The sequence below is a fragment of the Entelurus aequoreus genome, linkage group LG05 (genome assembly GCF_033978785.1).
Source record: "Entelurus aequoreus isolate RoL-2023_Sb linkage group LG05, RoL_Eaeq_v1.1, whole genome shotgun sequence".
NCBI classification, from domain to species: domain Eukaryota; kingdom Metazoa; phylum Chordata; class Actinopteri; order Syngnathiformes; family Syngnathidae; genus Entelurus; species Entelurus aequoreus.
The window spans coordinates 57,084,268-57,097,036 of record NC_084735.1 but is presented as its reverse complement, the minus strand read 5'-3'; the positions used below and the strand labels follow the sequence as shown (position 1 = coordinate 57,097,036).

The following is a 12,769-nucleotide window of genomic DNA, read 5'->3' as shown; positions in this document are numbered from 1 at the left end:
GGCTTTGGACAAAGTTGTATGGCATAATTCACTGGGGTTGGTTGAATTTGCGTAATTTATATAGTCGTAAATATTTCATACAAAATGTATTTTGTGTTCATATGTTTGGTATCTGAAACAGATTCATTAGATTTGCATTATTTTCTGCAGGAAGCATTGCTCTTAGGAGTATTGTTGATTATATTCTGTGTGAGAAGGCTATGAGGTTAACTCCTTCAGCCACAATTTGATGCTTAATTTGAACTCAAACTTATGTTTATGTGTAAATCATTCAACTGTTTCTCGGCATGTATCGTGAAAATACAGTTCCAGGAACGGACTGTTGACGAAATTTAACCACCATGAAAATATGAACCACTCTTTCTCCCTTCTTCTTAGTGTAAGGCCCATGGCTGGACCTTGATCTCACCAGTTTAAAGTTAAAAGATGTCCTGGCGGCCAAAGAGTGATTCCTGTGAGATAAAGACCTTTTTTCTTTCCCCCCTTTTTTTTTTAACATTTTTTTTTTTTTTATATCTGTTCTGTCACGGTGAGGCTGATTCGCATAAACCGCATTCCTCCAGGCAGAGCAGGCAAGGAGACGGACATGCTGAGAATTTATTCTGACATCTTGTCTATTTCCAACGAGCTGTCAATGTAGAACTTCTCAAATGTTCTGTGAACTTGATATTCACCATGACACCCAACATTTTTTGGCAATGGGCAGCAGGCAAATGTTAGCTAATGTCAAAGTATGTCCTTGTTCCCATCTAGAGGTTGTATCAGCTTCTTATAGCAAATTATGTAGGTGGGGGAAATGATCGCTTTGTTAATGCGTCACGATTGGAATCGATGGACCAACGTCCAAATGTGTAAAATATATATACACTACCGTTCAAAAGTTTGGGGGTCACCCAAACAATTTTGTGGAATAGCCTTCATTTCTAAGAACAAGAATAGACTGTCGAGTTTCAGATGAAAGTTCTCTTTTTCTGGACATTTTGAGCGTTTAATTGACCCCACTAATGTGATGCTCCAGAAACTCAATCTGCTCAAAAGAAGGTCAGTTTTGTAGCTTCTGTAACGAGCTAAACTGTTTTCAGATGTGTGAACATGATTGCACAAGGGTTTTCTAATCATCAATTAGCCTTCTGAGCCAATGAGCAAACACATTGTACCATTAGAACATTGGAGTGATAGTTGCTGGAAATGGGCCTCAATACACCTATGTAAATATTGCACCAAAAACCAGATATTTGCAGCTAGAATAGTCATTTACCACATTAGCAATGTATAGAGTGTATTTCTTTAAAGTTATGACTAGTTTAAAGTTATCTTCATTGAAAAGTACAGTGCTTTTCCTTCAAAAATAAGGACATTTCAATGTGACCCAAAACTTTTGAATGGTAGTGTATATACATGCATATATATATACATATATATGCATATATATATATATATATATATATATATATATATATATATATATATATATATATATATATATATATATATATATATATGCATATATATATATATATATATATGCATATATATATGTATATATATATATATATATATATATATATATATATATATATATATATATATATATATATATATATATATATATATATATATATATATATATATATATGCATATATATATATATATATATGCATATATATATATATATATGCATATATATATGCATATATATATATATATATGCATATATATATGCATATATATATATATATATATGCATATATATATATATATATATATATATATGCATATATATATATGCATATATATATGCATATATATATATATATATATATATATATATATATATATATATATATATATATATATATATATATATATATATATATATATATATATGCATATATATATATATATATATATATATATATATATATATGCATATATATATATATATATATATATATATATATATATATATATATATATATATATATATATATATATATATGCATATATGCATATATGCATATATATATATATATATATATATATATATATATATATATATATATATATATGCATATATATATATATATATATATATATATATATATGCATATATATATATAGATACAGATATATATATGTGTATGTGTGTGTGTGTGTATATATATACTGTATATATATATTATATTATATTATATATATATATATTATATTATATTATATTATATATATATATATATTATATTATATTATATTATATATATATATATATATATATATATATATATATATATATATATATATATATATATATATATATATATATATATATATTATACTATATATATATATATATATATATATATATATATATTATACTATATATATATATATATATATATATATATATATATATATATATATATTAGGGCTGTCAAATAATTCAAATATATCATCGCAATTAATCACATTGTTCATAGTTAACCCAAAATTAATCGCAGATAGGTATAATTTTTCATCATTGATAAGTGTACCCGAGACAGACAATTGTCAAGGTGGGTGGCTTCATATTGCTGCATGACAATGTTTTAACCTTCTCTATTAATTAATAAAATGTAATATTCAGCATGCTAATCATTCTGTAATTGAGGACTCGACCCCCTTCCCCAGCAGCCCCCACCCCCACCTCCATATTCCTAAACTTATGTACTAGCATGTATTTTGGTGCAAATATCACATAACATTACAAAACATCTCTGACAAAGCAAGATCGTAATGTTAGACATTTAAAACATTTTTAAAGTCAGGGTTTCCTGTCATGATCCGTTGCCCAGGTCATGGCTTGATTAAAGGCCTACTGAAATGAAATTTTTTTATTTAAACGGGGATAGCAGATCTATTCTATGTGTCATACTTGATCATTTCGCGATATTGCCATATTTTTGCTGAAAGGATTTAGAATAGAAAAACGACGATAAAGATAGCAACTTTTGGTATCTGACAAAAAAAAGCCTTGCCCCTACCGGAAGTAGCGTGACGTGGACAATTGAACATATCCGCAAAGCTCCCTATTGTTTGCAATGATGGCCGCCAGATCTGAGAGCGATTCTGACCGAGATAGCGACGATTTCTCCATTAATTTGAGCGAGGATGAAAGATTTGTGGATGAGGAAAGTGCAAGTGAAGGACTAGTGGGGAGTGGAAGCGATTCAGATAGGGAAGAAGCTGTGAGAGGGATAGAGCCATATCGCTTTGAACCCGACGCTGATGAAGACGGTCAGGAGGACGCTGCTGCTATTGATGCTGGAGGAGCACACGACATAGATCGCCTTGAGAATACAGAATGGTAATATGTTATTTATTTATAGACTAGTTTTAGTTTGTGGCCTAGTCTTGCACTGTTACTGTTAGTGTTACAACTTACACCCCAGGCCTATCTATACACTAAGTATCTATCATTGACACAATGTGTTACTGTTAGTGTTACAACTTACACCCCAGGCCTATCTATACACTAAGTATCTATCATTGACACAATGTGTTACTGTTAGTGTTACAACTTACACCCCAGGCCTATCTATACACTAAGTATCTATCATTGACACAATGTCAAACCTAATTAATTACCCATTATTTCTATGGGCCACAGCTCCATATACCGGCAATACTAAAAATATGCATGCAGATTAATAAGATCCACAACAAGACAATGATAATATTAATTATTCCACATGTTTGCAGATTGCAGGTGTCAATAATATGAATTGATTTACAAATATTATGAACATTTCTATTTCCAGGTGTACATGTCAAAACTGTGTGAACATGGAGACAGTGGCTGAGTGTGTCTGCTGTAGTGAAATAGAGGCAGTGACCAGAACGATGGAGGAGGAGGGGGTGAAGACGTGCATCATAGACCACCATGGCTTTCCATCTGTGTGTCTGGATGAATGGGTGCTGCAGACAGCGTATAACGCCTACAAACAGCAATATGGCATGCTGCAGCAACAGCAAAATGAGTGAGGCACTAATAAGTTTAAATAATTCTTTATTCTATCAACCTTTGGAAGATAAGTCAGAATGAGCACTTTCTTATCTTATTCTTATTCTGTGAAATGTACTGTGCTACAATGCACATGACATTATATATCATAGAAGTATTACATAGATGGACCGTAGATGTCAACAATATTTACAATTTACTGCAACAGTAAATGACAAATGAATAGAATGCATGACAATGTCTTTTGAATCTCAGAGAACAGTGAGTCACTGTGTATCCATGTCCGGATAATAACAGCTGCCATCATTTGCTACTTGCAGGCGGAGACGACACACAGCCTATCGACAGTTTGTCCGCTTCTGCTGGGGATATCTGGGAAAGGACATAAGGGTGGTACTACCAGCTTGTGTAGTACATAAGATTAGGACAACATTCCCATCGATGGACTACACGGGGTTCCAAGACGTGCAGTGACTGCAACAGAATCTACATGGCCACTGTACTTAATCAATAAAATCAATCAATCAATCAATCAGTCAATCAATCAATGTTTATTTATATAGCACTAAATCACAAATGTCTCAAAGGGCTGTACAAGCCACAACGACATCCTCGGTACAGAGCCCACACACGGGCAAGGAAAACTCACCCCAGTAGGACGTCGATGTGAATGACTATGAGAAACCTTGGAGAGGACCGCATATGTGGGTAACCCCCCCCCCTCTAGGGGAGACCGAAAGCAATGGATGTCGAGTGGGTCTAACATATTAGTGAGGGTCCAGTGGAGCCAGCAGGAGGCCACCCCGAGCGGAGACGGGTCAGCAGCGCAGATGTCCCCAACCGATGCACAGGCGAGCGGTATACCCCGGGTCCCAACTCTGGACAGCCAGCACTTTATCCATGGTCACCGGAATAACCCCTCCACGTGGGGGGGGGGCAGAGGAGAAAAGAAAAGAAACGGCAGATCAACTGGTCTAAAAAGGGGGTCTATTTAAAGGCTAGAGTATACAAATGAGTTTTAAGATGGGACTTAAATGCTTCTACTGAGGTAGCATCTCTAACTGTTACCGGGAGGGCATTTCACACTTACCGAAGCGACTCCTGTGCTTGGCGATGGCTTCCTCCTTGTCTGGCTTCTCCAGTTCATCGCAGAGGAAGGGAGGCACATCCACAGTGACGCTGAGTGGTGTTCTCTCGTCAGGGGTCTGTCTGCAGCCAGCAACAACCTCCCTGATCAAGTCATCTACGTAGCCTGCAAAATACAATTGTACATGTTCCTGCTCACAACATAATATACTCATGGAGAGTGAAACTTGACAGTATTATTATCATGATACAAAGTGTCAAGTGTTTACATGTTTTGTGTCCTCTACACTTACGGTATGTTGGCTCTGTCGCGATTTTCTTGACCACATGGCCCCCTGCTTTATACTTCGGGTAGCGTACTGCATAGCGCTCAGCACGCGCTTGTGTAGTGGCTATAGGGCGGCTCGAATTTTCGTTCCAGTGCAGCCCAGCAAGCAGGTTCCTAGGTGTGGTAACAGAATAATGTAATAATTAGTACTAAAGTATGGCACACACTAGTGACACTTAGATTAGTGTGGAAACATACCTGCACAGCATTCTGATGTATGAGAAGACATACATTTTCGGTGCGAACTGTATAAGATAAAAGACACTTTATTCAGTCATGCGTCCATACAATGTGTGTGTAAATTTATAAATTGTTTGTAAATTTGAATACAAATGTTTGTGTATTAAACTGTTAATAGTCAGCTATTAAAGCTTGATCTCCTGCAGTAATGAAGCTGTTTTGTTTTCAATGTTAACACCACGCCAGAATTGTTTGCAATCTTTCTCACCAAGATGCCAGCCACTATGTTGGACCTCCAACATTCTCTTGCTTACACTGACTGTATCAAGGCTTCATTTAGTATGCTCTAGTATTTTGCTCCCTGGCCACCAAAGTCCTAGTGGCAGGTGGTAACCACCGACACCACCTACAGGCGATCAGTCTAATTCTCACCTGTATGATAAGGCTATGGAACGCCTCCACCTTGGAAGTCTGTTGTTCACCCGACAGCATGGCGATATCTTTTAGCAGGGACTTGTTGTTGACCACCTCCTCCAGTTTCACTGCTGAGCGTGAACCTAAACATAAATTTAAAATAGAACAACGTTTCTACAAAAATGTTCCAGTCAACTTAAACTGGTTATTTACTTACAAGTTTATCTGAATTTTTTGACTTTCAAAAGATGTGCAGGAAAATACTGCTAGTCCCTCACTGCTTTCGGGCAACTTATTTGCCTACTCACTTTGTTTGAGCCATTTCTTTTGCCGTTGCAGTTGTCCATGAGTACAAATTGGGAAGAGGTCGCCATGGTCCTTGTGGATGTTCTGAATGTGTCGCTCCACAGACTTCCACTTGGCAACCAGAAGTTCCCCCTCTCCAGGCGGTGTAGACACTGCTGCCCAGTAGAGGTGGTTGATTATACTTTGCACCCAGGGCTTCAGGTCTTCACAGTCCTTATGCTTGGCGATGGCCTTCAGTTTCTTTCCGATGGCTACAAACAGAAAAAAACAGAAATTTGTGGATTAAATACAATATCGCATTCATCTGATCACTGATATGTACACACTACTTCACAACTTGTCATGCATACAAATAATCCAACTAACATTTTGCAACATGCCAGATGTCATAGCAGTGCCGTGTATTGGGCATGTTTTCACGAATCCATTTAGCGATCTGTCTGTGTCTGTCTGTCACCAGCACCCCGACATCCAGGTCCCAGCTGATCAGCAGTTCCACCATCCTCTTCAGTCCTTCCATCTCCATATGGTAGCTGCCAAGACATTCGTTGCTCTGAAATATATATAACAGAAAAGGAATGAGCAAAGAAAAAAATGAAAAAGGGGCTTAGTATACATTGAAATGGTTAATGTTATTAGACAAATTTACTAGGATAATTCTGGAAAATCCCTTATCTGCTTATTGTGTTACTAGTGTTTTAGTGAGATTATATGGTCGTACCTGTACAACCTGAAGGTCGAGAACCACATTGGCCACAAGCTCCATTGTGGTGTAGGTACCGAACTTGGCGCTGTGTCCCGGACTGTCTGCTCGCCCATCACCACCAAGGACGAGGGGTCGGCCTTCCACCTGCAGCATGGTGAGGTGCGTCCGTTGCTGTTCCTCCCACACCTTTTTGATGGCTGGCTGCAGGATGAGCTCCTGGTGGTTGAAAAATGTCCTCTTCACATACGTGACCACTCCGATGCTGTTCAGCACTTGCAACACCTTGCCAGAAGATGCCCCAGCGAAGAGGATGCCAGCAGACAGCAGGATGTTGCCCGCGGCATAAGGGCCAATGTTTGGCTGGCTGCTCCAACTACTCCTCTGGTCACATGATGCACATTGAAGAGTCATGGTCAGCTGTGTACCGTTCGAATCCCAAGAAGGGCTTATGTCCTGGCTGCCACAGACTGGACAGTGACACCACTTGACGAGACTCTGGAGGCACGACTCAAAGATGATGTACTTCGGTTCCTTGTGGCAGCCCTCTTCATGCATCTGGTGAGTACATGGGCGATCTGGCGACCCGTCAGATTGACACGGATCCGATGTCGTTGACTCACTCGGCACATAGCTGTCATCGGAAGAACCACCAACAAAAGGCGCAGTGGGACTTGATGCTGGTCCTTCATCAAACAATGCAGGAGGTGGTCGTAGCTTGGCTTGCATTCCAGACACACCTGGAGCTGCTATGTTAGTCTGCATCTCGGGGCTGTCAGATGGAGCTGCTACACTTGACAATGGGACTTCACTAACCCTGGCCGGCCGAGCTCTAACCCTCTCGAGGATATCTGGGGTCACCTGGTGTCCTAGCAATAAAATCAAGCACAAGTTGTTTTATATAATCTGTTAAAATTAAACTAGAATCACATAATAATTATTGTCTTTGAATCACCTAATTTATCTGTCTACTCTACTCTGCACAGGCAGCGTGCAATGTGTACTGTGATGTGCAGAATCATGTTCGTCACCGAAATAGACATACCCTTTGATCTATGATGTATTTTCCCTGTTTGGGTGCTCTTGCTACTGGTCATTGCTGTTGGTGCTGTCCCAATCGGTACCCAGTCCGTCTGGCATCCTTGTTCTCTTGTATTTCCCTGGAAATGGAGAAACAGCTACATGTAATATGGATACCTCATTTACATTAATTATGAATACTTTTGGATTGGGCTTGAACTGTAATCCATTTGAACATTGATTAGGAAAACAAATCGAACCTGATCTTGATCGCCCTCCTCATCAGGCAAATCTAGTGCCATTGCCATTGGTTCATCCACCGCATCCGCCACTGATGCCGTAGTCGTACTGTCCATGATCTGATCTATTGTCTGTAAATGTACAAATGTACAATACTTTATATTATTGTCTATTGTAATCTATTGACAGTATTGACACTATTGACAGTAATGTCAGTAAATGTACGATACTTTATACTGCAGAAGAACTTGACTAGAACTTGAAGCAATAATTATATGTAGACTATTTTATTGTTAATTTATTTCATTGTTCATGGAGTAGTCCAGTGGTTCTCAAATGGGGGTACGCATACCCTTGGGGATACTTGAAGGTATGCCAAGGGGTACGAGAGATTTTTTTTTAAATATTATAAAAATAGCAACAATTCAAAAATCCTTTATAAATATATTTATTGAATAATACTTCAACAAAATAAATGTTTAGAATTAAGTTCATGAATCCAGATGGATCTCTATTACAATCCCCAAAGAGGGCACTTTAAGTTGATGATTACTTCTATGTGTACAAAATATTATTTATAATTGAATCACTTGTTTATTTTTCAACAAGTTTTTAGTTATTTTTATATCTTTTTTTCCAAATAGTTCAAGAAAGACCACTACAAATTAGCAATATCTTGCACTGTTATACAATTTAATAAATCAGAAACTGATGACATAGTGCTGTATTTTTTTTCTTTTTTTCAACCAAAAATGCTTTGCTCTGATTAGGGGGTACTTGAATTAAAAAAATGTTCACAGGGGAAAATCACTGAAAAAAGGTTGAGAACCACTGGAGTAGTCTATGACTGTGTGTGTTAGTTTTGGTTGATTGATTGAGACTTTTATTAGTAGGTTGCACAGTGAAGTACATATTCCGTACAATTGACCACTAAATGGTACCACCCCAATAAGTTTTTCAACTTGTTTAAGTCGGGGTCCACTTAAATTGATTCATGATACAGATATATACTATCATATATATACTATCATCATAATACAGTCATCACACAAGATAATCACATTGAATTATTTACATTATTTACAATCCGGGGTGTGGAGGTGGGGGGGTTTCAACAATTGAGAACAAAGAAATGGATATTGGAACAGTGTAGTCTGACTATGAAAACTGGATATCAAGATTCTTACCCTCTTCCTTTCCCTTTTGGCAAATGCAGACCTCATGTGCCCAGTCTGTCCGCTTGTGGAGGGGGTCGGGTGCTCCGGACTTGTCCGTGGTCTATCGAAAATAGTTGGCTTCGCACCTTTCTTCAGCACGAGTCGACGAGTGCTGATTCCCATTTCTGCCATTCGCAAGGGACCCTCTTCGAAACATGATCTTTCGAAATGTTCGCTGCATAATACACTGTACTTCGTATGTGTCGTCCAATCCAACCGTGTTCGCTTGACTTCTTTGTTCCATAGTAAAGCTTGGCCGCCATCTTTTGGGAAAAGAAACAATGAAACACCGGTTGTGTTTTGGTTTGTGTTGCTACATCCAGCAGCAACACACCGCTTCCCTACAACTCTCTTTTTTGCAGTCTCCATTGTTAATTGAACAAATTTCCAAAAGATTCACCAACACAGATGTCCTGAATACTGTGGAAATTAGCGATTAAAACAGAGCTGTTTAAATTGGGAGGGACCTATTCCAAGATGACGCGTTCAACTGCCTTCGTCACGCGCATACGTCATCATACCGCGACGTTTCAGCCGGATATTTCCCGGGAAATTTTAAATGTCACTTTATAAGTTAACCCGGCCGTATTGGCATGTGTTGCAATGTTAAGATTTCATCATTGATATATAAACTATCAGACTGCGTGGTCGGTAGTAGTGGGTTTCAGTAGGCCTTTAATGTTTTGTGGCTTTTTTCCTGTGTTAGTCTGTTTCCGTGCTCTACCATCTTTCATTTCGTTTACTTTTGGTTTCTATGGACACTAATTCTCCACACCTGCCCTTGTTTAGTAATTAGTGTTCTCACCAGCTGTTTTGGTTAATCACTCCCCTTTTTGTTTTTCAGTCACCCAGCTTGTTTTCACCATGCGGGTGTATTTTTCCTAGTTTAAGACTTTCTCGCTGTTCGCCCTTGGCGACTATTTTGGTTTTTTGGCTGCACACTTAACTAGTTTCTGAGTTTTTGTATTTGTTGTCCTGCCTTGAAGAATTCAATTATACTCCTACCTGCCTGCTTGTCCTTCTGCTTCCAAGAGAACACAAACATCGCAGCTATGTATCCAGCACCTAACAGATTCACCCAGCCAGACAAAGTGTTCCTCTCCAACAAGGACAAGCAGTGTGTTTTTGATGAGTTGAAAGCAGATGCGCTGTGGCCATGGTATCCCTCAGAGGACAAGAAAGTTGAGGTGTACCTCACTCCCGAAGGATTGGAGGCATGGAACTCCCTGATGGCCAAGATTATGGACGCAGAGAGCCGGCACCATCCCTAGGAAATGGCCCCGTCGGACCCTGTTTGTGCCGATCATGTACCCGGCCTACCATCATGATCTCGCCGTCGCCAAAAGCCGCTCCCAGCATGCTCCCTGCGCAGATCACCTCTTCACCCGACCCAGGCGGTGACCGCTGCTTCTCCCTCTATTCTTCAGCTAACTCCTGGTATGGTTAACTCCCTTTTGGGTCCGTCGCAGCACAGTGATGTCACACCGGCGACTTCTGAAGCAAGTGCAGGTACGCGCAGGCGTATGAGGCGGACACACACGGCGGCACTTGCACGCGATGCGCCCAACATAGACTATCTTCCTCTCTCTGCAACAGCAGACATTGGGAATGAGGCTGCAAACATGAACAATTGACCTGTGGCTAAAGCAGCGAGCCAGCCTTGTCTGAATGGCATTAAATCTAATGTTGCTGACCTTATGGAAATGTCTTCTGTTAAAGAAGTTACTCAGCCCCTTCCCTCCAAGGCTCAAGCCCCACCCCTCTCTCCTACCCAGTTTGTCAAGATTCAAGCTCCTGCACTGCCAGGTCCCGGCTACCATTATTCCAAAAGCCCACCCACTCGTGGCCTCTGCTCTCGCTGTGGTCACAGAACAGCTTCTACCACCATCTCCAATTGGCATCTGGAATCTGCTTCCAGTGCTGGTAGGTTACTGCCTGCCTCTTCACCAACGGGGGCGCTGTTGGCTCCGGCTCTACTTCCTGCTCCAGCGCCGCAATGTACAGGGGATCCTCCAGAGAAGTACAGCACAGCGTGGATGGACGACTGGTGCTATAAGGTGCTGAGGGAACTATCATGTTAGGTAGTGGGTCAGCCGACACCACCATGCCCACAAGCTATAGCCGAGTTCGCCTAAGCAGCCACGCCCGCTCCAGCCAAGTTCGCCTTAGCAGCCACGTCCGCTCCAGCCGAGCTCGCCCAAGCAGCCACAACAGTACCCAAGCTTGCTACAGTTTCGACGTCTGCGCAGTCGCCTACTGCACCAGCTCTAGACACGCCGATATACACTATATTGCCGAATGTATTTGACCACCTGCCTTGACTCACATATGAACTTGAAGTGCCATCCCATTCCTAACCCACAGGGTTCAATATGATGTGGGTTCACCCTTTGCAACTATTACAGCTTCAACTCTTCTGGGAAGGCTGTCCACAAGGTTGCAGAGTGTGTTTATAGGAATTTTCGACCATTCTTCTGAAAGCGCATTGGTGAGGTCACACACTGATGTTGGTCGAGAAGGCCTGGCTATGTCTCAGTTCTAATTAATCCCAAAGGTATTCTATCGGGTTCAGGCCAGGACTCTTTGCAGGACAGTCAATTTCATCCACACCAGACTCTGTCATCCATGTCTTTATGGACCTTGCTTTGTGCACTGGAAGAGGAAGGGGCTCGTTCCAAACTGTTCCCACAAGGTTGGGAGCATGGAATTGTCCAAAATGTTTTGGTATCCTGGATCATTCAAAGTTCCTTTCACTGGAACTAAAGGGCCAAGCCCAACTCCTAAAAAACAACCCCACACCATAATTCCTCCTTCACCAAATTTCACACTCGGCACAATGCAGTCCGAAACGTACCGTTCTCCTGGCAACCTCCAAACCCAGACTCGTCCATCAGATTACCAGATGGAAAAGCGTGATCCATCACTCCAGAGATCGTTTCTCCACTGCTCTAGAGTCCAGTGGCGACGTGCTTTACACCACTGCATCCCACGCTTTGCATTTGACTTGGTGCTGTATGTCTTAGATGCAGCCGTTCGGCCATGGAAACCCATTCCATGAAGCTCTCTGCGTACTGTACGTGGGCTTATTGGAAGGTCACATGAAGTTTGGAGATCTGGTAGCAACTATCTGTGTAGAAAGTCTGCAACCTCTTTGCACTATGCACTTCAGCATCTGCTGACCCTCTCTGTCAGTTTACATGGCCTACCACTTGGTGGCTGAGTTGCTGTTGTTCCCAAATTCTTCAATTTTCTTATAATAAAGCCGACAGTTGAC

At 40.3% G+C, this 12,769-nt stretch overlaps 3 protein-coding genes across 5 annotated transcripts in view; 2 read left to right on the top strand and 1 right to left on the bottom strand.

Annotated features, from left to right (window-relative positions):
* LOC133650788 (autism susceptibility gene 2 protein-like) overlaps positions 1-12,769 on the top strand; it is a 686,155-nt gene that overhangs the window by 148,806 nt on the left and 524,580 nt on the right. The window lies entirely within an intron of this gene.
* On the top strand, positions 2,924-5,567 carry LOC133650791 (uncharacterized). Its single transcript, XM_062048441.1, has 3 exons — positions 2,924-3,344; positions 3,799-4,017; positions 4,322-5,567. Exons 1-3 carry the CDS (start codon positions 3,079-3,081, stop codon positions 4,473-4,475), a joined length of 639 nt encoding a protein of 212 aa, XP_061904425.1. The 5' UTR covers positions 2,924-3,078; the 3' UTR covers positions 4,476-5,567.
* Positions 5,914-9,950, bottom strand: LOC133649786 (uncharacterized). The gene is made up of 8 exons (XM_062046450.1): positions 9,689-9,950; positions 9,466-9,620; positions 8,299-8,409; positions 8,064-8,178; positions 7,037-7,887; positions 6,682-6,868; positions 6,318-6,566; positions 5,914-6,152 (listed from the first exon to the last, which is right to left on the bottom strand). Exons 1-8 carry the CDS (start codon positions 9,756-9,758, stop codon positions 5,932-5,934), a joined length of 1,959 nt encoding a protein of 652 aa, XP_061902434.1. The 5' UTR covers positions 9,759-9,950; the 3' UTR covers positions 5,914-5,931.